The sequence below is a fragment of the Malus sylvestris genome, chromosome 16, assembly GCF_916048215.2.
Source record: "Malus sylvestris chromosome 16, drMalSylv7.2, whole genome shotgun sequence".
NCBI classification, from domain to species: Eukaryota; Viridiplantae; Streptophyta; class Magnoliopsida; order Rosales; family Rosaceae; genus Malus; species Malus sylvestris.
The window spans coordinates 7,948,715-7,973,459 of NC_062275.1; the positions used below are offsets into that span (position 1 = coordinate 7,948,715).

At 39.1% G+C, this 24,745-nt stretch overlaps 5 protein-coding genes across 10 annotated transcripts in view; 2 read left to right on the forward strand and 3 right to left on the reverse strand.

The window, feature by feature from the left end:
• The window catches only part of LOC126608030 (small ribosomal subunit biogenesis GTPase RsgA 1, mitochondrial-like), an 87,028-nt gene that overhangs the window by 8,899 nt on the left and 53,384 nt on the right, over positions 1-24,745 (forward strand). The gene's annotated exons all lie outside the window — the stretch shown is intronic.
• LOC126608026 (uncharacterized) lies at positions 168-7,347 on the reverse strand. 4 transcript variants are annotated; one of them, XM_050275772.1, is made up of 22 exons: positions 6,988-7,134; positions 6,834-6,902; positions 6,715-6,757; positions 6,415-6,516; positions 6,070-6,176; positions 5,886-5,986; positions 5,652-5,739; positions 5,043-5,131; positions 4,550-4,689; positions 4,292-4,448; positions 4,043-4,178; positions 3,758-3,854; positions 3,193-3,322; positions 2,788-2,847; positions 2,527-2,645; positions 2,253-2,377; positions 1,731-1,955; positions 1,470-1,630; positions 962-1,125; positions 746-828; positions 571-656; positions 168-424 (listed from the first exon to the last, which is right to left on the reverse strand). In XM_050275772.1, the coding sequence occupies exons 3-22, from the start codon at positions 6,744-6,746 to the stop codon at positions 281-283; spliced, it is 2,346 nt and encodes a 781-aa protein (XP_050131729.1). In that variant the 5' UTR covers positions 6,747-6,757; positions 6,834-6,902; positions 6,988-7,134; the 3' UTR covers positions 168-280. The 4 variants fall into 4 exon arrangements, with proteins under 4 accessions (XP_050131729.1, XP_050131727.1, XP_050131731.1 ...); XM_050275770.1 differs by lacking the exon at positions 6,834-6,902 and having other exon boundaries at positions 6,715-6,800; positions 6,988-7,347; XM_050275774.1 differs by lacking the exon at positions 6,715-6,757.
• On the reverse strand, positions 7,284-9,429 carry LOC126608039 (uncharacterized). 2 transcript variants are annotated; one of them, XM_050275797.1, is made up of 2 exons: positions 8,770-9,429; positions 7,284-7,432 (listed from the first exon to the last, which is right to left on the reverse strand). In XM_050275797.1, exons 1-2 carry the CDS (start codon positions 9,309-9,311, stop codon positions 7,399-7,401), a joined length of 576 nt encoding a protein of 191 aa, XP_050131754.1. In that variant the 5' UTR covers positions 9,312-9,429; the 3' UTR covers positions 7,284-7,398. The 2 variants fall into 2 exon arrangements, with proteins under 2 accessions (XP_050131754.1, XP_050131755.1); XM_050275798.1 differs by lacking the exon at positions 7,284-7,432 and adding an exon at positions 8,701-8,720 and having other exon boundaries at positions 8,828-9,427.
• LOC126608032 (probable arabinosyltransferase ARAD1) lies at positions 17,751-21,006 on the forward strand. Its single transcript, XM_050275789.1, has 4 exons — positions 17,751-18,485; positions 19,019-19,315; positions 19,413-19,508; positions 20,003-21,006. The coding sequence occupies exons 1-4, from the start codon at positions 17,976-17,978 to the stop codon at positions 20,426-20,428; spliced, it is 1,329 nt and encodes a 442-aa protein (XP_050131746.1). The 5' UTR covers positions 17,751-17,975; the 3' UTR covers positions 20,429-21,006.
• LOC126608034 (sulfite oxidase-like) lies at positions 21,016-23,925 on the reverse strand. 2 transcript variants are annotated; one of them, XM_050275793.1, is made up of 12 exons: positions 23,772-23,925; positions 23,569-23,684; positions 23,071-23,133; positions 22,947-22,983; positions 22,775-22,856; positions 22,554-22,672; positions 22,383-22,478; positions 22,181-22,291; positions 21,989-22,090; positions 21,797-21,844; positions 21,477-21,692; positions 21,016-21,404 (listed from the first exon to the last, which is right to left on the reverse strand). In XM_050275793.1, exons 1-12 carry the CDS (start codon positions 23,844-23,846, stop codon positions 21,288-21,290), a joined length of 1,182 nt encoding a protein of 393 aa, XP_050131750.1. In that variant the 5' UTR covers positions 23,847-23,925; the 3' UTR covers positions 21,016-21,287. The 2 variants fall into 2 exon arrangements, with proteins under 2 accessions (XP_050131750.1, XP_050131749.1); XM_050275792.1 differs by having other exon boundaries at positions 22,775-22,859.

Below are 24,745 nucleotides of genomic sequence, written 5' to 3' on the forward strand. Positions count from 1 at the left end.
GCAGCCCGAGTCTATATACTTGGTGGAGTCGGTGAGTGAACTTGTCTTGGTGGTGAAATATGAGAAGTGGGAGAACGTGGAACGCTTGTGCGGTGCCCATGAAGAGCCTGCGGAGCAACCCTCGTTCCCCACTCCTACCGTTTGTTCCTAACCCATGGCGATAGCTATTGCAAGTGGAACTACTATATTTTTCACGTCTCATCCCCAAAAATGCAAGTAAACATGCTCTTATTTCGTGTTTCTACGTTACATCAGGTTCCGGTGGTAAAGTAAAACTAAACTAGAAGATATAACTTGACAAGAAGCTTGAATAAGCAACGACATCCACCCACTCCGGAAAAAGGCCTCTCAGCTTCTTTGTTTCGTCAACCATTTTTTGGTCTATGACAGCTACGTCAACCCTCAAACCGTCAGATCCCCTAGCCTGCAATTATCGCAAGCAAACTTGAGCGGCTGACGGGGAGATTTGCAATAGGAGCAGCTAAAGAAAATAAACTAAAGCGGCTGGTGGAGAGATTTGCGATATGAGCAGTAAAGATAATAAACCAACACCAGTTAAAAGAGCTTTACCTCTAACCAGAAGTTCCAATTCTCAGAGCTAGCTCCACTAAGCCGGCATATGTATGACGGTGGACCTCCGTCATTCGTTACAGTAGCTGTTCCAATTTTTCTCAAGCATAAGCACACACCATGTGAAAAGGTAAATGTGTGTAAGAAACTCAAAACGCAAAAAACTTTCCGTTACCTGGAAGTGTATTGTCTGCAAATGACCAACTGGATAAAGGGCCTGTTATGTTGACGACGGTAACCCAAACCTCCTCTAAGGAACTGACAGAAAGGTATCACACAGTAAACTTTAAAACTTGCAACTGAAATTAATAGAATAATCCAGAAAAACGGTGTTGAAAGCCTATTCAGTATCCAATAGTAGGTCATGTATGTGGTGGTTTGTTCTACTCACCCTAAAGACAGTTGCAAGTATACTCTCCGAGATCCCTCAATGAAAACCGTATGGGGCTCATAAGTAGACAGATGGGGGAACTGCCTGTATTGCTTCAAAATACCGTCACTTTTTGCAGGGAACTTCAAGCTTCTTGAGAACAAAAAAGACACAGGAAAAATTCCCTGCACATACATACAAAAAGGCCATCAGATATTTTTTCATCGCAATTAACTGAACATAGCAATTGACCTGCACGAACAAGTTATCCATGGATTACAGTAAGACTAAAGTCTAGGTCTGCTCTTGAATCTCAAGTACATCTTAGGCTCATCAGTAAAAAAAATCATTCAGGTGATTAATCAGACACAGAGAACAATGACTAAGTGCAGGACACGAGGACCATGGATAATACTCTAGGATGAGTGATGCAATCTCAAGGATAAGAACTAGAGTTCAAAAAAAAAAAAAGTCAAAGAAGACTGTCTTTAATAGTTAATTGACGTAAACTCATTACAATCTTACATACCATAAAATTCTCCCGCTGAGATAACTTTGCAGTTTCAAAAGATAACTCTGAACTAATGTGCAATTCCTTTGCCACCTCCGGTGCATGTTTGAATACAAAAAGTAAAGAATTGGAATCTACAACAGAAAGATCATAGCTGGAGTCCATAACCTGATTTGCATCTGCCACGCAAGAAAAACTGTTTGCATGGGATCTAGGATAAATCTGATCAAAAGGAAAGCATTTTGGAAGTATACTTAATCATTTTGCTAGCTTGAATACCTGCAGTAAGAAATGTATGCTGGAAAAGAATCCGCTTAGGAGCGTCCACACTGTATGGAAAGAACTGAGACGACAAAGCCAAGCCTAGCACACTAATGTGCAGCAAAACCTGCAAAATGGATGACCTAGCTAACCAGCGACCACAGATTGGTATCAGAGGGCCTACACACAAACCAGTCACAGCTCCCACTGTTGTTGCCATCACAACATCAGGAACAAAATAACCTGCAAGAATGCAACTGATGATTAAAAAAAGATTTTGTGAATTCTTGAATAACAGGAATCCGAAGTACTTGCAGCATAATTCAAAGTTTCAGAATGAACCATATTTAACAACAAAATCTTAATAATCTTGTTCTATTGCAAGCACAACGTATCCATAGAGAACTGCATCTCCCAACTATGATAAAAATGGGAAACCACCATATATTGATTTAATAAAAAAACTGACTTGAAGAACATAATAACTCATATGTGAAGGTTCATAACAGCAGTAACAAAGGAAAGTTAAAAAATACTAACCATATGGAGGTGGCAAAGCACCCATCATACCCAGCTTTTCAACCACAAATTGTATAAGAAATCCACCAAAATATACAGAGTATGCAAGGCATGGAAGTATAGGTAACACGTAAAATAATGTTGACCTGAGAGAAATGATATATATTCTGTTAAAGAACTGTAATTTCTTTTCGAAATATGAGAACAGGACTAAAATGTTATTGAGAACTGTAAGACAGGAAATACACAAAAACACCTGTTACATTATAACTTTAATAACTCTGGAAACGGGTACCTGAGTGACTGGTGACCAAATAATTTGACTGATAAGCAGTATGAAATCCATCCAGGAAGCATAGAGGTAGACATTGAAAAAGTCAAGAAGCCTCCGCTGAGCCCAGCTAAAAGGTAAGCCTGCTTTCACTAAAATAGTTTTAGCTGTCTCAGGTTTAACTAAACAAATATGAGTTACGCATCTTAAGTTCATGATTCATCCTTTTAAGTGATCAATAAAACTTTTAAGTGAAACTATGAAAAAAGTAACCATGCCACTTACCAAAGTTGATACAGCGTATAATCCAAATGCTCCCCAAAACCTCGCTTCATCAGATAAAGCCTGCAAGATTCACACGTATGATGATTGATTTGCTAACTTAACATGCTGGGATTACTACACAGACATTAGACAATAGGTCTACAGACTGAAAAAGAGACATGATGCCACCAAATTAATTTCTAAGGCAGAAATATAAGCCCACGCAAAACTTTGTAGGTCATAGTTTCAAAACATTTTCTTATTATATGCAAGCTGATTGACAAACCAGATAATGTAATCAATGAGATTTTAAAGAAATCTATAACTTTTCAACCAATAAATGAAAAAAGAAAACGCATGTCTCCATAATTGTCTTCTATTGGGGGAAAAAAGATAAACTTGGTCTTGTCTGGTGCACAAGAGTACCTCCTTTAAAGACTTGAGAGCTGATGCATCTTGAGAGAGGGGAAAGCTACTCCACATAATTCTAGGAATCAACATACCAACAAGTGAGCACGGGATGAACATCAAGTAAGCCAAATATGGATGAGCAAACCTGCATTTGAACACAAAAGGTAAGTGAGAGTTTCAAGGAACAAAGCTCCATCTTCAAAATACACATATCAGGAGCTTAGATAGATTTCTTTTCTCTTCTTTTTGGTAGGAGCTAGAACTAGTGGACTAGAAATTATACATTTAACTTGATTTTTTAATACAATATGATCCAGAACTTCAACCAAGCGAGACACACCATTTCAATGGAAAGAAATTTATCTGTTATCACTATAAACCATAGAAACTAAAACGGGCAGCCCATTCATCAATGATATAAAGCTTAACTGCTGAAATAAAAGTGTCTGATCAATGAGTGTAATTAAATTCTACTGAAAAGTTTCAATATTGATTAAAAGCTAGACTCATAATCTTGTAAAAGCACAATGCTAAAAGGACTATAAATTCTAAAGGAAGAACTCAACAAACATGAACCAACCAATTCATAGCACAACTAGTGAACAGCAATCTCAGGATGGCAAAGATAATTGGAAATACAATTGCCAGAAAAATCCCAGTAGCATGGAAAATCATTCCTGCAAAATTAACAAATGGGACAACAATGTTGAAAATTCTTGATAAAATGTCAAATATTTCAATACGAAGACAAACGCAAGTTAAATAATGAATTCTGCCCACTACGTAGAGAACCAAATTTGTTGGGTGCAAAAGTAGGACTTTTAGCAATAAGGAACGTATTTACATTGAAAGGTGGAGGATTTACCTTTCATAAAATCGCAGAAAGTTGAAAACCAAGAAAGGAGCCCACGATTCTGCTTGTATGAAAAAAAGGGCATAGCTAAGAAGATGCCAATAGGAATACTGTGAAGTAGCCTGGCTACCTTCCGCGTATAGTAAATCTGTAATACTCATCATGAGAGAGAAAGGACGAGTATCATATATCAGCCAAGAACATACTTGTCAAATCAACAGTATCATGAAAATACTACAAATCACCAGCTTGGTACCGTACCATAAACAATGATAAATAATCAAAGAAAACAGCATGTTCTCCGTCGTAGTGATATGCATTCGACTCTCTTTCATGTTTAACTTGTAGCTTAGAAGAATTGGTGAAGGCCTTAATTACACTAACCAAATTCTCTCCACGAGCTTGCATACTTCCAGGTCTGGAGGCATTGGAATGTATCAGAGGAAGTGCTTAGGGACGAAGTGGTTTGAAAAATCAAATTAAGTAAATATGTACCAAAATAGCAGATGTAATGCATACAATAATCTCTCCATTGTATCATAGGATGTATGATAAAAATAACCACCAAGGAGAAAGATAATATCCAAGCCTGGAATGTTGCCATAATCTTGAGAAAATATCCGGAAATCTGTATCTCCAGGAATGACGGGAAAAACATCCTGCAGATGGCACATAAATCAATCCAGAAGTAAGCCAGTTTATAAAATGAGACGAACTAAAAATATATATATTATCTGAATTAGTATTGCCACTAAAGATTCTAAGGTAATAGAAGATCGTAACGTTGTAATGGGTAGAATCAATAGCGTAAAAATATCCCGCTTATCCAATTTCATTATTAATATGAAACTGGAGTTGCAGAAAAAGTTAGCTGATGCATTTAGCAGGAGGCAAAACTAAACACTTACAAAACACAACAATGTAAGATATCAAATGAATGAGCAAGTCAGAATAAGCTGCACTCATCAAAATCAAAATTGAAAATTAGTAGTGGAAAAGGCAAAACATTAACCTGAGCTGCGCTATGTGCCATGGGATATACGGCTGATTGAGCATAGACCTGAGAGGGCCAAGAACCAGGTCCTGATTGACAAACTAAATCTGCAAAACTCATGAGTACAGAAATCAACAAAGAATGCATAAAAAAATCCAGTTTTACAAAGCAATAAAACTGGAAATGAAATTCATTGCTATCCACACACACACTCTTTTACCTTCCACGCACCCCTTGTTAATTTTTGTCCTTTGATCCTCTCAATTCATTCAATCCGACGGACGGAAATTGAGGGGATGTGTGGAAGGTAAAAAGGGGTGTGTGGATAGCACCACCCTCTCAAAATGTAGTCAATTCTTATGCCAATAAAGGTCACATCAAGAGATCATCTGGAAAAGATATTTTCTAAAGCAAATGCATCCTATCTCTTCAAGGCAACTTAAATTATAACTCGGTCATCCAAGCAAGGTAGTTTGAGTATTCTAGGTGACAAACTACTCCCAAATTATCAAGGGAAATGAAAAGCAATAACAAACACCTAGATGCACTCTGGAGTAGCATTACCAAGTTAAACAAACAACTTAAACATTTTGAAGAAGTTAATATTGACAAGTGATGATATCCTACCAGGACCGCCGGTCCCTGATGCCTCCACATTTATAAAAGCCCCAATAGTCTCACGCCATTGATGTGTCTTCATGAAGCCATGAGAACCCTAATAACATAAGAAATCACCTCCAATGAGCTTAAACGTATCAGATGCCAATAACAAGCTAAAAAAAAAATTGAAACTATATAAAACCTGAATTGGTAGCAAATGATGCAATAACTTCCAGACTAAATATTATGGAAATAACTTACCAACAAGAAAAGCTCTTCAGCCCCATTAAAAAGAAAAATAACAGGCCGAGGAGGAACCCATCCAGAATCCACCATTAGCCTTCCTATTTCCAGCATTGATGCTGCAAAAGAATAGAAAATTAAAGAAAATGACATGAACATGAAAGAAATGGTTAAAATCAAGTGAAAGTTCGTTTCCACACACCTACACATGAACCACAATCAGCAGCACCTGGGGAAGCAAGTGGACTGTCAAAATGTCCATTTAACAAAACTGATGGTTCATTGTCTTGTGAATATATTGACGATATCCTGCCATTGAATACAACTTAATGTGAAGTGAAATTCACTAAACTGCAGCAAGATGAAAACATCAATGCCACTACATTACTCATAATAATCTTAAAACTTTGACCAAAACAATAGATATTTATAGCGACGGCAATAAGTAGTGACAAAACAGACCGGCAGCATATTGACAAGATTTTTTTTTTTTTTTGTCAAATATTGACAAGAAATTAAAGTAATCGAAAATGTGTATATAGTTTACCTCATCACAATATTTGTGTGGTTTCTGTAACCAAGAGAAATGCCATGGCCCAAAAACATCATATTAAAGGTGCCATTAACAACGGACTCTTCTATCTCAATTCTGCAAGTACAAAAATTTAGGCACCATCGCCACACGAAACTCGGATAAACAATGAATAAATAAAAAAGAAACAATTTTATAGTGTAGGGGTGTGATATCCACACACCCCATTTTACTTCTTACACAGCTCTTGTTGTGTGAAAAGTAAAATGTAAAATGAGGTGTGTGAATATCACGCCCCTATAGTGTATTACAGACCTAACATTGGACCCAGCTCGCTCCTTTATCATTTCCAACTGCCCTGTAATGTACCGAGCAGCTTCGGTCAAGCCAGGGCGTCCTTCCTATCAACAAATTAGGAAATTGCGAATAATTACCTCAACCCAAAACCAAAATTTGTCCCCAATCTCTCCAATAGCAGTTACAATGGCGAATTCAAATCAAACCTAGAAAAAATCCCAAATTGTTTTTCTTTTCAATTTGGACAAAAAATGGAGAAAAAACAGTGAGGACATTGAAAAATGAACTCACCTGGCGGCCGTCGATCTCATGGGCCAACACTCGAACGTGCTCGACGGCTCTGGCTTCGGAGAAGCGATCGAGAGGGGCGTCGATGTCGAGCGGCTTGATGAAGCGCATGTAGAGTACGGAGTGAACCAGCGCCGCCATGAGGCCGTACGTCGCTACCAGAATGAGCAGCAACTTGAAGCCGGGCGCGTCGCCGGAGCTAAATCCCAACGCCATTTTTTTTTCCGATCTCTATGCAGTTGGTGGGTGTGCGGATTTGTGAAGAGACGATTGGAGATGGTGGCTTTTGGTTCGGAGAGGTGAAGGAAGTCGGAGAGTGGGGAAGTGCGCACGCAAAGAACTACCTTCCCCAGACACGGGACGTTGGGAACTTGTGATCGTTGTGATTGTCTCGAAGCGGGGAACCCACGAGCATCAAATATAAAAGGGGTTTTTATTACAAATGCTCCTGACCGACACAATCAAGATATTCTTAAAATTGAAAATCGATAGTTTTTTTAAATTAAGTGTCAGTAAATCCAAGGTATAAAATATCGATGATATTAGAAATATCGGTAGTCTAAAAATACGGAAATTTCAATGAAAATATCGGGATATTATTGATATCGATAAAAATTGAATAAAAATCATGGAAATTGTAAGAAAAACTTGGAAATTTTTATTGAAACTTTGCAAGATGTTTATTTAGTCAATTATCTATTAGTTTATCACAAAAATGATAGATATAACTTATTTAAGTTGATTATATAACGAGCTAGCAAACATTGTGAGTGTAGAAAATATATAATAATCAATGAAAGAAGTTTAAAGAGTAAATTATACAAATGGTCCCTCAACTTTAATCAAATTGGAGCAATGGTCCATCAACTAAAAATTCATTACCATTGGTCTCTCAACTTATCAAAATGTGTAGCTATAGTCTTTTTCATCAATTTTGTCAAAATATTGTCAAAATAAGCTATGTTGGAATAACCATTTATATAATTAGGGTCCCTTAACTCATCAAAGTGTATAATTATGGTTCTTTTCGTCAACTATGTCAAAAAATTTGTCAAAACGAGTTATATTGGAAGGACTATTGTTACAATTGAGTTAAAGTTAAAGGACCATTTCTCCACTTGAATTAAAGTTCAGGGACCAATGGTAATGAATTTTTAGTTGAGGGACCATAGCTGCACGTTTTGATAAGTTGAGGGACCAAAGGTAATGGATTTTTAGTTGAGGGACCATTGCTCCAATTTGATTAAAGTTGAGGGACCATTTGTACAATTTACTCAAGTTTAAATACACCATAATCATTTATATATAATGAATTAGTACAATGTTTTACACTTTATACATTGCATGGTAAGATACATGAGTGACTTAGCAGGGTCTAAAATATCGATGATATCGGAAATATCGGTAATTCAAAAAAAACATCGGTAGTCCAAAAACACGGAAATTTCGATAGAAATATCAGGATATTAAGGATATTTTAGACCATGCGTAAATCAACGTAATTATTCTGTTAAAAATTCTGTTATGTGATGGTATGACACATAATTGAGTTTTATAATATAATAAAATATGAACATGTGGATTAAAAATATTTAAATAATAATTAAAAATTATTTTACATAATTAAAAACAAAAAAAAAGAGAAAAACAAGAAGAAGATGACTGTTGTTTCCTCCTACCCAGCGACCCACCATTTTCATAATTTAGCTCAATTTCATACTAGCTTGAATACTAAACTGAACATATTCAAAATCCAAAAATTGATCAATCAAAGAAATCTCTTACTTATTTACATGTATAACACAAGCTGAGCATTGAGCAAGCATCATGTAGCAGTAAGTACCTTGGTTCCAGGAACGAGCTTCTGTGAGCCCAAGTTTCAAAAGCCACCGACTACTCGAATTCCTCGCAAAAGAAAGACCACATTTTTCTTTCCCTTCATCTATTTTCTCAGCAACCAAACAGAAAACGAGAAAAATTAACGAGAAATACAGAGAGGTGTGATTTACCTGGAGGACTTTGGAGCCGAGGAGGTGAGAGGACTTTCGGAGCGTATGCGGGTCGGGCAAGAACCTGGCTGAGATGGATTTGAGGTCCATGTTGGTGAGCTCGGCTTCCACTGAATTCACCACCGTACGCTTGTCGTCGGACAAGGCAGAGTGGATCAGGATCATCGCCTCCACTTGTTCGTGGTCGCGAAGCACCATCCTCTGGTTCTTAAGGTTTCGATTGCGGCGTCGGAAGCGGCGCCGGAACTCCCTCCATTTTTCAGCGCCTGTTTGCCGCGGCCTGCACCTCCAGGTCGAGCAATATCGAGGAAGTTTCATTTCAAATTACCGTCACCGGCAAACACGAGGACTGCGGGAAAGGGGTGCGACCGTGTCGTTTCAAGGGGAGGAGAATGGTGGGTCGCTGGGTAAGAAGGGAAGAAGATGATGAACAGTCATCTTCTTCTTTTTCTCTTTTTTTTTGTTTTTAATTATATAAAATAGTTTTTTAATTATTATTTAAATACTTTTAATCCACATGACAATATTTTATTATATTGTAGAATCCAATTACGTGTCACATCAGAATATAATAGAATTTTTAACAGAAGTTGTGACGAAAGAACTATATTGATTTACGATATTCAATTTCACCATGTGATAAAAACCCAATATAAAAGTAATTGATGCCCGATGTGCCAATTATAAATTGGCTTTCTAGTCTAAAATGATAACTCTTCACTTCGATACAAGTGTTCATAATTCTTCATCATTAATTATTTTGATTATTTCGTAAAAAAAATTTTAAATAAGTATCAAAGTAATAAAATTATTCTCAATTTAATAAATAATAGTCAAAATAATTTGAAAAAATTTGAGAGTATTTTGTCATTTTATCTTATTTACTAAAGGTTTTTCATAAAAGAACAAAAATGATGAATGGTGGTCAAAATCAATGACTACTTCTATTGATTTCAAATCTCAGATATCAAAGTGAAGAATTATGTCAAATTTCATGATCATTTTGCCTAAAAAGCCTCTATAATCTACCTTAAATTTTGTGTTTCTGTAACTCAATTGTTTTTTTTTTATAGTGTAGAGCTTTAAATGATTGTATAAATTAGAAAAATTGTTGAAACATTTTATTGTTTGAAATGCTAGTGGAAGAAGGGATCCGTTATTAAACTAATCAAAAATAAAATCAACATTAATGTCAAATTTGACTCATAATCACAAAAACTTCATTGACAAAAAAAATACAAAGGTTTCAAAATGAGTCAGCAAATAATACTTTGTTTGTCATGAATTTTTATGTTAAATATGCATAGTGGTGTCTCCACTTAGATTTTGACATTCTCTTTAGAGATGTTTTGATAAGATTTTTGGGTAACTTTAACAATAAATTGTAGAAAAATCAAGCTCCAACAAACCAGCTAAATCCATAACTATCTTAACTTTGTGAACAATAACTAGCTAGATTTAACTAGGAGGAGAGAGAAAGTTAAAACTATAAAATTGCTTTGTTTATAAACTTCAAGAGAAAAAAAAGGGCTTGGATTGTTATTTTTATGAAAAAATAATAGTAAGGTATTTTAACTTAACATAAAATAGCTAGTGTTGTTGGAATTGATGAACAGCTAAATTAACATTTGAGTCATTCGGTTAGCTACAATAAAATAAAATAAAAATTAATGCAAATGGTTTGAAAACTTTGAGTTTTAACGATAAGGACAAAATAAAGGGTAAAATGAATAGTACTTGTTTGTACCATACTTGACTAATCCCGAAACTACTGAGCACCGGTCAACGTTATACCGTCAAGGACCCAGAAGAGTTTCCCTTCAACCAGAAGGCCAATCACAATGCGACACGTGTCGACATCAGAAGCCAATCACAGCACGACACGTGTCAACATCAGAAGCCAATCACAACACGACATGTGTCAATATTAGAACAAAACTAGAAACTCTCTTCTATAAATAGGGATCATTCTCCCACAACAATCTCTAATGTCATTTTGTACTAAACTATTCACTAGAACTCACTAAACCAGAGCTTGAACCTATGTATTTGTGTAAACCCTTCACAATTAATGAGAACTCCTCTACTCCGTGGACGTAGTCAATCTGGGTGAACCACGTACATCCTGTGTTTGCTTCTCTGTCTCTATTCATTTACGTACTTATCCTCACTAGTGACCGAAACAACCAAGCGAAGGTCACAAAACCTGACACTTTCTGTTGTACCAAAGTCTTCGCTGATTTTGTGCATCAACATTTGGCGCCGTCTGTGGGAAACGACACTTATTCCCACTATCTTCAACTTTGTCAAGCTGGTTTCCACCGCTCGTACACTCTCTTTTGGCCAAGCATCTCTCGCCGATATGGGGAGCGAAAGAAGCCACAGCACACAGAATGACACCCCTGCTGGACCTAGTATGAAGCAACGAAAGCAGGAAGGAAATAGAGTTACTCTTCAAGCTAAAGTCGATGAGCTAGAGGTTCAGAACAACAAGATAGCGATGAAGAATGAAGTCCTCCAGGAACAATATAAAAAACTTTTCGAGATGCTTCACGAGGCTAGGCAGGCTCAAACACACAAGCTCGTCGCCCCTGTCGAGGTCAACAATCAACTGAATGCCCCCCAACACGGAGGGTCGCCGATATCCAACACGGACATCCCTGATAGGGATCGAGCTACACATCAATGTGATAATCAACATGAGACTTCTCTCAACCCAGCTGCTTCAACCCGAAGCAGGAGAAGTAGAGGAAAACACCTCCTCACAGAGGATGTGGAAGGATCAAAAGCTGTCTATCGCGATTGTCGAGACTTCCTAAAGCAACGTCGAGAGAATCACATCCACATAAGCTCGAAGATCAATGACCCAAGGGTTTCTGAAAGACTCGGTCCTCTTCCACGACCCAGGCCAGCCGCCAATCTAGATAAGGGGCAACAAGTCCCAGAAGAATATGAAGGTACTGGGGACTCGGAAACATTCCGACATACTTACTCTAGAAGTCAGTGTGGCGAGTCCAGAGAAAGATCACGCTATCTTGATCAAACTTTCCTACTTCCAAGAGGTGATGGGGACTTAAAGAAGAAAACTTCAGTGGTGCACGACTCCACTCAGGACCCCTTGTCCTGCAGCTCCTTGAGGAAGTAAACAAGCTGAAGGCTGAACGTCAAGCCAAGATACCTGACTGGAACCAACCCAGGCCTGGCCCTCTCACAAGAAGGATCCTCAACACTCCCCTCCAAGCGAAGCACAATCAATTTATGGTGCCAACAAAATCTTCATCAATGGAGGACAAGTATCAATCTCCCAAGCTTCGCACTATGTTCATCAAGATAGTGCGAAGCACAATCAATTTATGGTGCCAACAAAAGCTTCACCTATAAAGCTTCAACCCCAAAGCTTCACCTATAAAGCTTCAACACAAAGCTTCACCTATCAAGCTTCAACACCAAAGCTTCACCTATAAAGCTTCAAACACAAAGCTTCACCTATCAAGCTTCAACCCCAAAGCTTCACCTATAAAGCTTCAAACACAAAGCTTCACCTATAAAGCTTCAACACCAAAGCTTCACCTATAAAGCTTCACCTATCAAGCTTCAACCCCAAAGTTTCACCTACAATACCAAATTTCAACACCAAAACACATAAAAGCTTCACACACTCTTCATCAAGATAGTGCGAAGCTAATTCCAGTGGAGCTGAATTTTGGACATCTTATAGTTCTTGAGCAGATGAACAACTTTCACGAAGGAAATTTTTCTATTTGAGCGACGGAAGTTAGAGTGTTGAAGCTCCAAACATGACGGTCAGATTTCTGCAAGCTTCAAAGCTGCTGCGGTGTTTCGAAGATTTGGAAATATTTAACCGTTAGTTTGTTCTGAATTTTTGATATGTTATGGAAGAGATGATGAGGAACAACTTCCATGAAGAAAGTATGTTGATCTGAACAAGAGAAAATGGAGTTTCGAAGCTCACAACAAATCTGACGGATTAACAGAACATTGATGAACAGTTACTCATCATACTTGAATTTCTGAAGTTGTACTACTCCGATGGATCTCAAATTTGGATATGTTGTAGTTCACAAGATAAGGAACAACTTTCATGAAGACGACTTTGCAATCTGAGCTATAGAGAATGGTGTTATCTTGCATCCACTCAGGCTGATTAGTGGAAACGAAAAGCAATTCCACCAAAGAAAAGATGAAAAAGAGAGAAAAGCTACTAATTGCACTTGATCTTATCTAGTCAATAGCATGCAGCATCAAACACACAAAAGTTGGAAATATTTTTAGATAAAGCATATACGAATGTGTGACATCGAAACAATGATTCGTTACTTTGACAAATTAGTAACACGCGAGACACCTCATTCGGCAACTCTCTTCGCCTGAAGACTTGGGGGACTCCCACCATATGCTACTGCACCTTGATACTCGGCAGTCTCACAACCACTCAGTGACTTGGATTTTTCAAGTCTCCAACCGAGAAGTTTTCCTCACTCGGGAAATTAAGGGAACACTACCTCAAACTACATGCTTCACTCACAAAGCTTCAACAATACAGGTTTCAACAAAAGCAAAAATTCAAAGAACTTTATGAAGAAGGCTTTGGTGTATTTAACACAATATGTTGAAATGAAGCAAAGCTTATTTATTAATATTTTCGATAAGCCACAAATATGTACATATACATGAGTCAAAATAAACAAACAAAATGGAGCCTTCACAAAGGTTGCTTAGGGGAAGTCTCAGCAGTCGGTAGAGCCCCAGAAAGAGAAAGCACCGGAGGGTGGTTATCCGGAGCCTCAGTACTTGACAAAACCCCAGAAGGAGGAGGCATTGGAGGTTCATCATTTGAAGCTTCATTACCAGGTACAGCCCCAGAGGACGAAGGCAATAAATGCCTTTGGAACAAACCCACAAACCGCTGATGATCAAGTAAAACCTTACCATCAGATTCATTCATCTGGTCAAGCTTCCTCTTCATGTTTGTAGCATAGTCATGGGCGAGCCGGTGCAACTGCTTATTCTCATGCTTGAACCCTCTAATCTCCTGTTTGAGACTCATCACTTCAGCAGCCAATGATTCAACTTGGCGGGTTCTAGCAAATAGGCGTTGGGCCATATTAGACACAGAACCTGCACACTGAACACTAAGAGCCAGAGAGTCCTTAACAGCCAACTCATCAGACCGTTTGGAAAGTAGTCTGTTATCTTTGGGAGTGAGAAGGTTCCTGGCCACCACTGCAGCGGTCATATCATTCTTCATCACAGAATCCCCAACGGTAAGAGGACCAGTAGGGGATATGAAGGATGGGCGCCATATGTTGTCTGGAGAAGGCGTGGCTGTCTCTTCTCCAAGGTTCAAGTCAAAACGACGGTCGGAGGGTCCAGACATTTTCAAATGTGTTGAAGAGGGAAGAGGTCAGACAAATCAAGATCTTAGAAGTGCAAGAAATGAGCTTCTACTGGTAGAGATTCAAGTGTGCTGTGGAACTTAATGCCAGCCTCTATAAAAATCTGCACTCGACGGAGCTTCAGAAATCGAAGAGGCGTTTACTTTCTCAAAAGCTGGGCTGCTCAGAGACCACGAGGGCCGATCTCAGAAATCGAAGAAGCACCTGCTTTTTCAGCCTCGTCAGCACCTGTCACATGCACACTCAGCTTTGCGGAAATTACGGGCAATCTGTCGAAGATTTCTGGTGAAGTAGAAAGCACGTGAATCTTACTGTTCAATCATCGTTCTCCACATGCACCATCAACTCCTCGGGTACCACATATAACTTTGTCAAAGATCTCTGACAAAGTTTAGGCACGAGAATTTCGAAGTTCCAGCTACCCTACTATTACCCATAAGGGTAAAGGAACAGCACCACTGCTTGACAACTGGAAAGTCCTTATGTGTGTCGACCTCCGTGTTTTGCGGCAAGACAGGTTGGCAAGAACGTCCAACCTTTACTCACATTCGAGAAAAGACTCCCAACATAATTACTTTCTCAAAAACCGGAGTAGCACCGCTTTCCGAATCTCGAGAGTCAGATCCTCGACGGGATTGCTTGTTCGAAAACCGAAGAGGCACAACTCTCAGAACTTCGAGAGCCAGATTTCCTTAGATAAAGCTTGTCTGTAATCTTCACACGTAACATCAGCTTTCTAGATACCACATACCACTTTTTCAAAGTGCTCTGACAAAATTAAAACACGTGAAGCTGGCAGCTCCCACTACATTGCTGTGACCAAGAAGGGTAAAGGAATAGCATTACTACTTGTTATTGGGAAATCCCTATATACATTGACCTCCCTCCTCAACGGACAGGCAAACCTGCAAAAATGCTCAACCCTTTCTCGCATTCGAGAAGGCACCCTCAACATAACCTCTCGAAATACTCAGCTTTATTTCCCCCCGATAATACCTCAGCAAATAAGCCACACCAAGAACAAGAGTATCTCATATCATCAGGGTCGAAAGCAAGAGTATCCTATATCATGCTTTCTCCCTGTCTTTGTCTTTGTCCTTGTCCACACCTGCAGGACAAGGAGAAAGAGAGCAGTCAGTCGGAACCTGAAATCAAACCTCCAATTTGGAACTGACTGCCTGGAGCCTTTGCCTGGTTGCTTACTTAGCATTGCTCTCGAGTACTCATCCTCAACTGCTGTCAAGGTCACGAATTCCACCGGCAAATACCTCATGACAGTTGATCAGATATTGGCTCTTTACACTGAAGCTGCCAAGCGTGGATGAGTCACTATGAAGGAATGTTCTGAAGGACCATTTAAATGCAAAGGTTGCACACCACTTCTGCCATGCAAAAGATTGAAGCAGAAGGTTAAACGGTGAGCTGAAACAGATCACTACAGCACGACACCTTTCCATACCACATTCATTATTCCGTCAACAGCAAAAGTATCCCATATCATCAAGGTCGAACGTACTCTAGATTTGATGGACTTGTTTTGACCCTCAAATTCTTGAGTCGGCCTTATACTCTGAAGGGCACCAGAAAACCCTCCAGCACAGTTCAAGAATAGCCTGTGGAAAGTTACTTCTTCAAAAGCAAAAGTATCTCATATCATCTCTTATCCATTTGCTTCTCCTTATCCTGGCAGTTGAATGAGAGACAAGGAGAAGGAGAACAATCAACCGGAAGCCGAAGTCAAACCTCTGATCCTAGGTTGCTTACTTGGAAGTTTGACTGCTTACCTTGTCTGTCACCTCTTTCGGCAAATCTCCTAGCTCGGCGACTTGGGGGACTCCTACTATAGGGTTTGTATCGCACTTGACCAAGCCCGAAACTACAAGTAAGCTTCAAGTGAAATTGATACATTACCTTGTGCATCTTCATCGGTTAAAGATACCACCCCTGGATGGAGGAAGTGTACTTCCAGAGAAGATGCCACATCTACCTATGAGAAAGATAAGGCAAGTGAAGACGATACCACACCTCGGTACTTAGAAGTTTCGTGATTACTCAGCGGCTTGGATCTTGCAAGTCCCCAACCGAGGAGCTTCCCTCACTCGGGAACTTAGGGGAGCACTGTTTGTACCATACTTGACTAATCCCGAAACTACTGAGCACCGGTCAACGTTATACCGTCAAGGACCCAGAAGAGTTTCCCTTCAACCAGAAGGCCAATCACAATGCGACACGTGTCGACATCAGAAGCCAATCACAGCACGACACGTGTCAACATAAGAAGCCAATCACAACACGACATGTGTCAATATTAGAACAAAACTAGAAACTCTCTTCTATAAATAGGGATCATTCTCCCACAACAATCTCTAATGTCATTTTGTACTAAACTATTCACTAGAACTCACTAAACCAGAGCTTGAACCTATGTATTTGTGTAAACCCTTCACAATTAATGAGAACTCCTCTACTCCGTGGACGTAGCCAATCTGGGTGAACCACGTACATCCTGTGTTTGCTTCTCTGTCTCTATTCATTTACGTACTTATCCTCACTAGTGACCGAAGCAACCAAGCGAAGGTCACAAAACCTGACACTTTCTGTTGTACCAAAGTCTTCGCTGATTTTGTGCATCAACAGTACTAAAATTGATTTTTAGTGTAAAAATATGGTTTTTTGTTAAAGTGAAGCTTTTCGTTAAAGTTCTATAAAATAAACTTGGCCAATATTGTTGGAGATGCTTTAATACAAAATTATAGAAATAGGATTGGGTTGTTTGGAAGTTTTAAAGATTTTTAAAAATTAAGGATTTGGAGGAATTTTATTGAATTTTTTTTGTTAAAACCACGTAATTATATTTGAACATCGGATTTTAAACGATTTTAAAAAGTCGAGGATTCGTAAGTAGTCAATTGGCTTGATGGTTGGGTTTTTCTCTTCATAGTAATATCACTTATGACGCAAATGGTTAATTAGCAATATTCTAAAAACCTCTTGATGCTAGTAGAACGACATAAGAGGACTTGGATTGTCTACCCTCCTAGTTGTGGTGCCTTTCCATGCCCTCCTATTTTGTGCGGTCACGGTTAAATCACGTCAATATTTTATATTTTAATTATTTTTTGTCTTATTATCTCATTAAAAAATTAATATAAAATATTAACGTGGCTTAACCGTGACCGTACAAAATAGGAGGGCATGGAAGGGCACCACAACTAGGAGGGCAGACAATCCAAGTCCGACATAAGAACCTAGCGCCAAATACAAAGTAAAATAAAATAGAGTAAAATTGATCTTCAAATTTCAAAATCTTGCTTATTTTTTTTAAGGATTCAACCATTTGTATTGTGATCTGGGAAAGAAAAAAATCTCTTTACTAATAGAGTGTTGGCTATAAAATTCTTTTCTTTTCTCCTCCCAAATGAATGCTTGAAGCAAAGCAAATGGCCCAAAGGCGTGAAAAGTGCAATTTATTCCCATTGATATTGCCTCCCTAACCGAATCAAACGGACAGTTGAGTCCCAGTACTATTATACCGCCCGCGCGTTCAGCAGATGGCCAATCAGTAATGCCAAACGCCAGATCTCACAAAATGTATGGAAAAGCCGCCTTCGCCCTCATCTTCGCCTTCCTCCTGCTCCTCACCTACTCAATCTTCATCGGCACCGTCGACATCCGATCCTACTTCCTCCCGCTCCTCCCCTCATCGCCGCCGCCGGTTGTCCAGTCCCTCTGCGCCACCACCTCCCCGCCTCTCAAGGTCTACATGTACGATCTCCCGCGCCGCTTCAACGTCGGAATTATGAACCGCCGGAGCACCGACCAGACTCCTGTCACCGCCCGGACTTGGCCTCCGTGGCCAAAGAACTCCGGGCTCAAGAGGCAGCACAGTATTGAGTACTGGATGATGGGCTCGCTTTTGTTCGACAGTAATGGCGGTGACGGGAGAGAGGCGGTTAGGGTTTCTGATCCGGAATCGGCCGATGCGTTCTTTGTGCCGTTTTTCTCTTCGTTGAGCTTCAATACTCATGGGCACAACATGACAGACCCGGATACTCGGATTGATCGCCAATTGCAGGTAAACATTGGGTTTTGATTGTTGATTTTTAAATTTGATAGTTTTGTGTTGAATTGGGTCGTCGAAAACATCGAATTCCGGTGGCTTGATTGAGTTTGTTTACCCTATTTGTATTGGACATGAAAGTTTCATTTTTAAGTTGTAGTTTTGTAGGCAATTGAACAGAGTCTTCTGCTGAAATTGAGATTAAAGTGGTTGGCTGGGTTTAGATGCGATGTAAAAACTGGGATTTTCTTGTGTAGCTGACATATCGAATTCGAGACCCGGGCCTTGTTTGATTTCTACATTTATACAAGAAATTGTAGAACAATTTTTAGTAAGTTAGAATGTGTCTCCACCTGTTATCTTTACTTGGTCTTTGTCAACAGGCTTCTCAAATTTTAAGTCCTCTCTCTAGCGCTACCGATTTTCCAAATCACTGTCAAATAGATCCTTGTTGTGTTTCCGGTTGACCTTTTTCCGTGTGGAATTCCATAGTCTTGTTATGACTAAACTTTAGTTATTTATTTATTTATTTCTTTTTCTGATTTCAGATAGATTTATTGAAAATCTTGGGAGAATCAAAGTACTGGCAAAGATCTGGAGGGCGAGACCATGTTATCCCTTTGACACATCCCAATGCTTTCAGATTTCTTCGGCCACAGGTCAATGCGTCAATTCAGATCGTTGTAGATTTTGGCAGGTATCCTCATGTAATGTCAAATCTGAGCAAAGATGTGGTCACCCCATACGTACATGTTGTGGATTCCTTTACAGATGATGACCGTCCAGATCCATTTGAGTCCCGTACTACGCTTCTTTTCTTCCAGGGAAGGACATACAGGAAAGATGTATGTTATCTTCAAAGTTGCTTGAAATAACAGCATCCTATCTTGAAACCTTGTACTTGGATCTACAATTGATTATCTCTGGTCATGTTATATGCAGGAAGGCATTGTTCGTGTTAAACTGGCAAAAGTCTTAGCTGGTTATGATGATGTTCACTATGAGCGAAGTGTTGCAACAGGAGAGAACATAAAATTGGTATGTATGGAGTATGGAGTTTTATAATGGGTCATAGGTGATATTGTTTCGTGCATATTCTTTATCCTGGAAAGTATGGATTTTACACACTAGTCACTGGAAATGATTCTTTGTTGTCCTTGGCATCATTTACATTTCTTTATGATCTTTAGCCTTCTTATTAAAACTATTTCTGTGCATACCGTAATCCCCCTACTTGTAGTTTCTATCTGAATATCTAACGCAATGATCGCAAGAATAAATTCCTTACTTTTATTTTATTCAAGAAGGTTTTTAATATATGCCCTCACATAAAGAAGACGGGAAGGTTGAGGGTGCATGGAAGGTTGGAAACTTACATTTATGTGATCTGCTTTTTCCTTCGGATGGATAACTTTCCCTTGGCATTGGAGGATTTTTTTGGTAGCCATCAGAAGTTTGAGGAATGATTCATTTATTAATATATAAATATAACTTCTAATGTTTCTCATTCTTTTTTCTTTCTGTTATCTCAGTCTACGCGACGAATGCGTTTATCAAAGTTCTGTCTGCATCCTGCTGGAGACACTCCTTCATCTTGTCGCCTATTTGATGCTATTGTGAGCCACTGTGTTCCTGTCATCGTGAGTGATGAAATTGAGCTCCCGTTTGAGGATGAAATTGACTACACCAAATTCTCACTATTCTTCTCATTCAAAGAGGCTTTGAAACCTGATTACATGGTTAATCAGCTCCGTAATGTTTCAAAGGAGAGATGGATTGAAATGTGGAGGACACTTAAGAATATCTCCCACCATTTTGAATTCAATTACCCCCCAGAGAAAGAGGATGCAGTCGATATGCTATGGAGACAGGTGAAGCACAAGCTCTCTGCTGTCAAACTTTCTGTACATAGAATCCAAAGGTTGAAAATACCAGACTGGTGGCGGAGGAGAAAGTGATTTCAGGAGCTAGCGTTTGTTGTATATTCAAGATCCTTTTTTCCATCATAGTGACAACCCTTAACGGGGTAAAGAAATATAGGCACCACAACACCCACAGATTCTGCGGGTAATGTTTGAGAGATTCAATAGCATTCTTCATAGCTTGCGGCTTATCTATTCATTGACCCTGCCAATTTTCTGTGTCATTTGAGAGATTCAGTACCGTTCTTCAGTCACATATTGGGAGGTATTTTCTCTTGATGATCAGTTGCATCGGGTTACTAATTTTTTAACAATTGCTAGTTGTCGGACTCTCGAGCACTGTAAATTTATTTGAGTTCTAATGTTGTAATAACACGGCCGTTCGCATTGCCGCTGATTTTGGCTATCGTGGTATATTTTCTAGCTTTTCCAATGCAGAAAAATGGTGTATAGTATCCTTGGGTAGTCGTCCAGTTGATTTTCGACGAGATGGCTAAACAAATTGACGGCCCTCCCAAGAACTGTGGTTTCCAATTAGGCTATTCAGATCGATGTCTATGTAATATTTGCTTAATGAAACTAGATTGCTGAAGGCATCATCTAAATTGGTAGCAGACCGAGAGTTTTCTAACTTGAATTTCATATGATTCGAAACGCCCCTCGGGTGATAAATCAGTATGAATCTTACATATCTTGTAGAGAATGATTGCATATTTATGAACAAACATGTCAGACTGGATACAAAGTGATAAGGTGCAACTGAAATCCCCAGGTTCTGTAGTAGGCTTAGAATCCTGGTTGCTTGAATTGCATACAGAGCTTACCTTTGAAACACCGAGCAACTCTCGAAGAGTGTACAATGTGTACACCAGAAAAATATTCGAACGAAAAAGAATCACAAATCGGTGTGTTCAACGTGAATTCGAACCCTATGCCACGATGTGTTCAGTATTCCTCTCAGGTTCCAGATGGCGTCCACATTTTCGGGTTGGACGTTTGCAGCTATATCGATCTGTTCAACAAGATTTATGTGTAAGATAACATGAGCAGAGAAGTAGTCGAATTATAAGCAACGGTTACTTACTGCTTTAGCGACGATTTCAGTGCTGCGAGAGACAATCGCCTCAGCCTTAAAAAGCACCCATCCCCACTTGTCGCTACTCGCATCATCTGCAACATATGGAGCTCCACTCTTTTGGTATCGGGTTGCTTCCACCCACGTCCTGCCACCATCGAACGATACATCTACTCGCTCAATCCCCCGCCCACCTCCAGACACGGCATATCCATGAACTACTACCTGCACAGAAACACGCGCTTGTGTGCAAAATTACATCAAATGTAAGTAAAATTTGAAGGGCAGTGTGACAAAATATAATGACTAATTGTATACAGAAAACGTACTTTTCCAGGCTTTACAGCGTTTTCTTCCTCCAAAGAACAAATTACAGACTGCAGAAACCATCAAACACAATATCCATTATTTCATCAAGAATCATATCAGTAAAGTTAGATACTGAGGCTGCATTAAACAGTAACGACGTGCAAAGAGTCGTAGCAGGAGGCTAGGAGCGGATTATCGATATGTAGAAGTACCTGAACAGGAAAATCCATCTGAGGCCGCCGGGTTGACCAATCGATATTTTCCCAGTTCACAGTAGGAGGAAACATTTTGTAGTCCCTTTGCATAAAGAATCCCTGTTCAACGACAAAACACAATTATTATATCCATCTCAGGAGTCACAAGCATAAAGAGCAGGCCACGCAATTGGATTTGTGAAAACCAACCTGGCATTCGTTTTCGATTATGTTGATGGAACTCAGCCATTTGACAGAACGGGCACCTATAACACCCGGAACAACTACACGCAGCGGATACCCATGATCCCGGTTTAGAGGCTTTGAAATAGCAACATGGTCAGATAGTATAAGAACAACTCAAGAAATTTGATCCAAAACAAAAAGAGTTTCACGCAAGCTATTCCTTTACCTCTCCATTCATTTCATATGCTAGTAAAACTTCAGCGTCCGAGTTTGTTGCTTGAATCATCGGTATTGACGCCTTGTAAGGTCCTCCTTTTTCCTCCTTAAGAAATCATTGTACCATATAAAACATTCCCGAGTAATGCGATTAACATGTAGCACAAAAATTGCAGCTCACCTTGCACATGTCAACGCTTACAAACTCAACGTGCTTTCCTCCCAACGGGGAAACTGATGTTAACTTAGCGATTCCCACAAGTTTGAGAACGTCAGCGAGTTTAGCCCCACCCCAAACGGCTGAAAGAAGACATAAGACAAACAAACACGATCAAGTTTACTTTAAATACTCACATTTTAACAGTGAAGGAAATTAATAAGGACAGATTGTAGCAAGTTTACCGTTTCCAATGGCGGAAACGTCCCAGCCAACGCCTTTCACTGTTTTCACTTTGCTCATTGCGGTCCTTCTGTTACCTGCACACTGCTTAGCTTGAAACAAACCAAATCGAATTACTATCGAGCAGCTGTAACTAAATTATACAATGCTCAGCATCACAGTTGACAAACTTACTTGTAGAGTGGCTGTCACAATGTGCTTCGGCAGATTCCTGTTTTCGCAAAACCGAAATGTTATTGTTTAAGCAGATTAACTAATCATGATTAGGTCTCCCTCCGATATACTAATAAGTACTTACACAATGTCAACCATTGATATCTCCAAGGGTTTCTCCACCAAACCGCATATAGACAATCGATACCTGCTTCGCCAAAAATGTTGTAGCCGTCAGTGAACGGGTTCTTCACAAACAAGCCCGCAAAAACTCCATTGCCGTAGTCAATAACACTCAAAACATCGTTTTGAAGAACAAAAGAAACTTTGAACCCAATTGTTGTTGCAACAAACATTAACAGTTGACGTCTTTCTCTTTAGTTCAATTCTCGAAGTATTTCTCATTAACATTAAGAGTCGTCACGAGGACTACACTAAGTAAATATAAAATGGCATAACATTGCTTTGGAGGAGACAATTGAAAATTCATGAAATTGAACAAAAGAGTAAAGAAAAAATTGGATTGAAGTCTTTTCTCGAGCGTTGAGAAGAGCATTCTGCTCCAGTCAACTTAGCAAGCTTATGTCTTTTGAAATTATTATTATAAATAAATTATTGTAAAAAATGGTAAGATGTCTTGAACCTTTCAATGTCATCGACGACAGGGATAGGGCCATGGTTTCGCTTGTAGAACAAATCCACCGGTGTCACGTACGACTCTAATAACGCCGCACGTGGTGGTTCTGCATTAAAAGGTTCCTGCACGACGCAAAACAGATATATCATATATAGACAAGAAAATGGATAAATAAAATAATTATATTAATATTCATGTCGTGATCCGACCTGGGAATTAACAAGGAGACTTGGATGACGAGGTGGTTCCTCAGAATAATCAGACGGGGCTCTTAGACCTGACATTTTACTTACAAATGCAACGAACAGGAAACACAGGGAAAAGCAGGGGATTTTGTTTCGTTAAAGTTAACCAAATGCTGAAAATAAAAGAGACCACAAGTTTGAAGTTTCTATTTATATGTGGTGGTGGTGGTGGTGGCATTTGTGAGGTTCCTATACTTCGGATATTTAATTGTTAGATTGTATCAACCTGTCTCTAATTTTATAATTTTATCAATTTTAAAAGAGCGAATTGAAGAAAATGCCCCTGGAGGCGAGATTGTTGACCTTCATTGGCTATGTCGTATCATAACACGTATGAACCATTCTTAGCATATTATCATAGTACTCGTCACTACGAACACGTGGGCGCAAGCAGAATTGAAATCGGAGTTACGACGAAGATTTTACAAAACTACGAATCCAAAAGATATTTTTGTAAAATTACTATTTTATTATTTTTAGGCTCACTCACCCTTGTTTTTCGTCCCTCCAAGTTTTAGTGACCAAGCTTTCGTGTCGACGAGGATTCTTGACAAATGTTGGTATAGAAGAGTACCTTCGATGGTATAATTCTTATCTTACTTTTACTATATTGTACTGTACTTATGTTCTGACATTACGTGTGAATTGGGTTCAATCCCACTAACATGTACACTCTTGCATTTGGTCACCTATAAGTTTAAATTTACTCATGTTTTCCATATTACTACACTTTATGGCTTCTTCACATTTTTGGTGTCGACCGACACAGCTCGATTCAGAATTCAGTTGGACATTCTGGGTCGGGGCGTGTCATAGATTGTGGTCAAAGATACGATGACTAAAATTTAACGGTTAAAAATTCAAGATAATAGATACACGGAGCACATTTGAAATTTTTCATATTCAATGATGATTTGGTTCGATCGGTTTTTTAACGT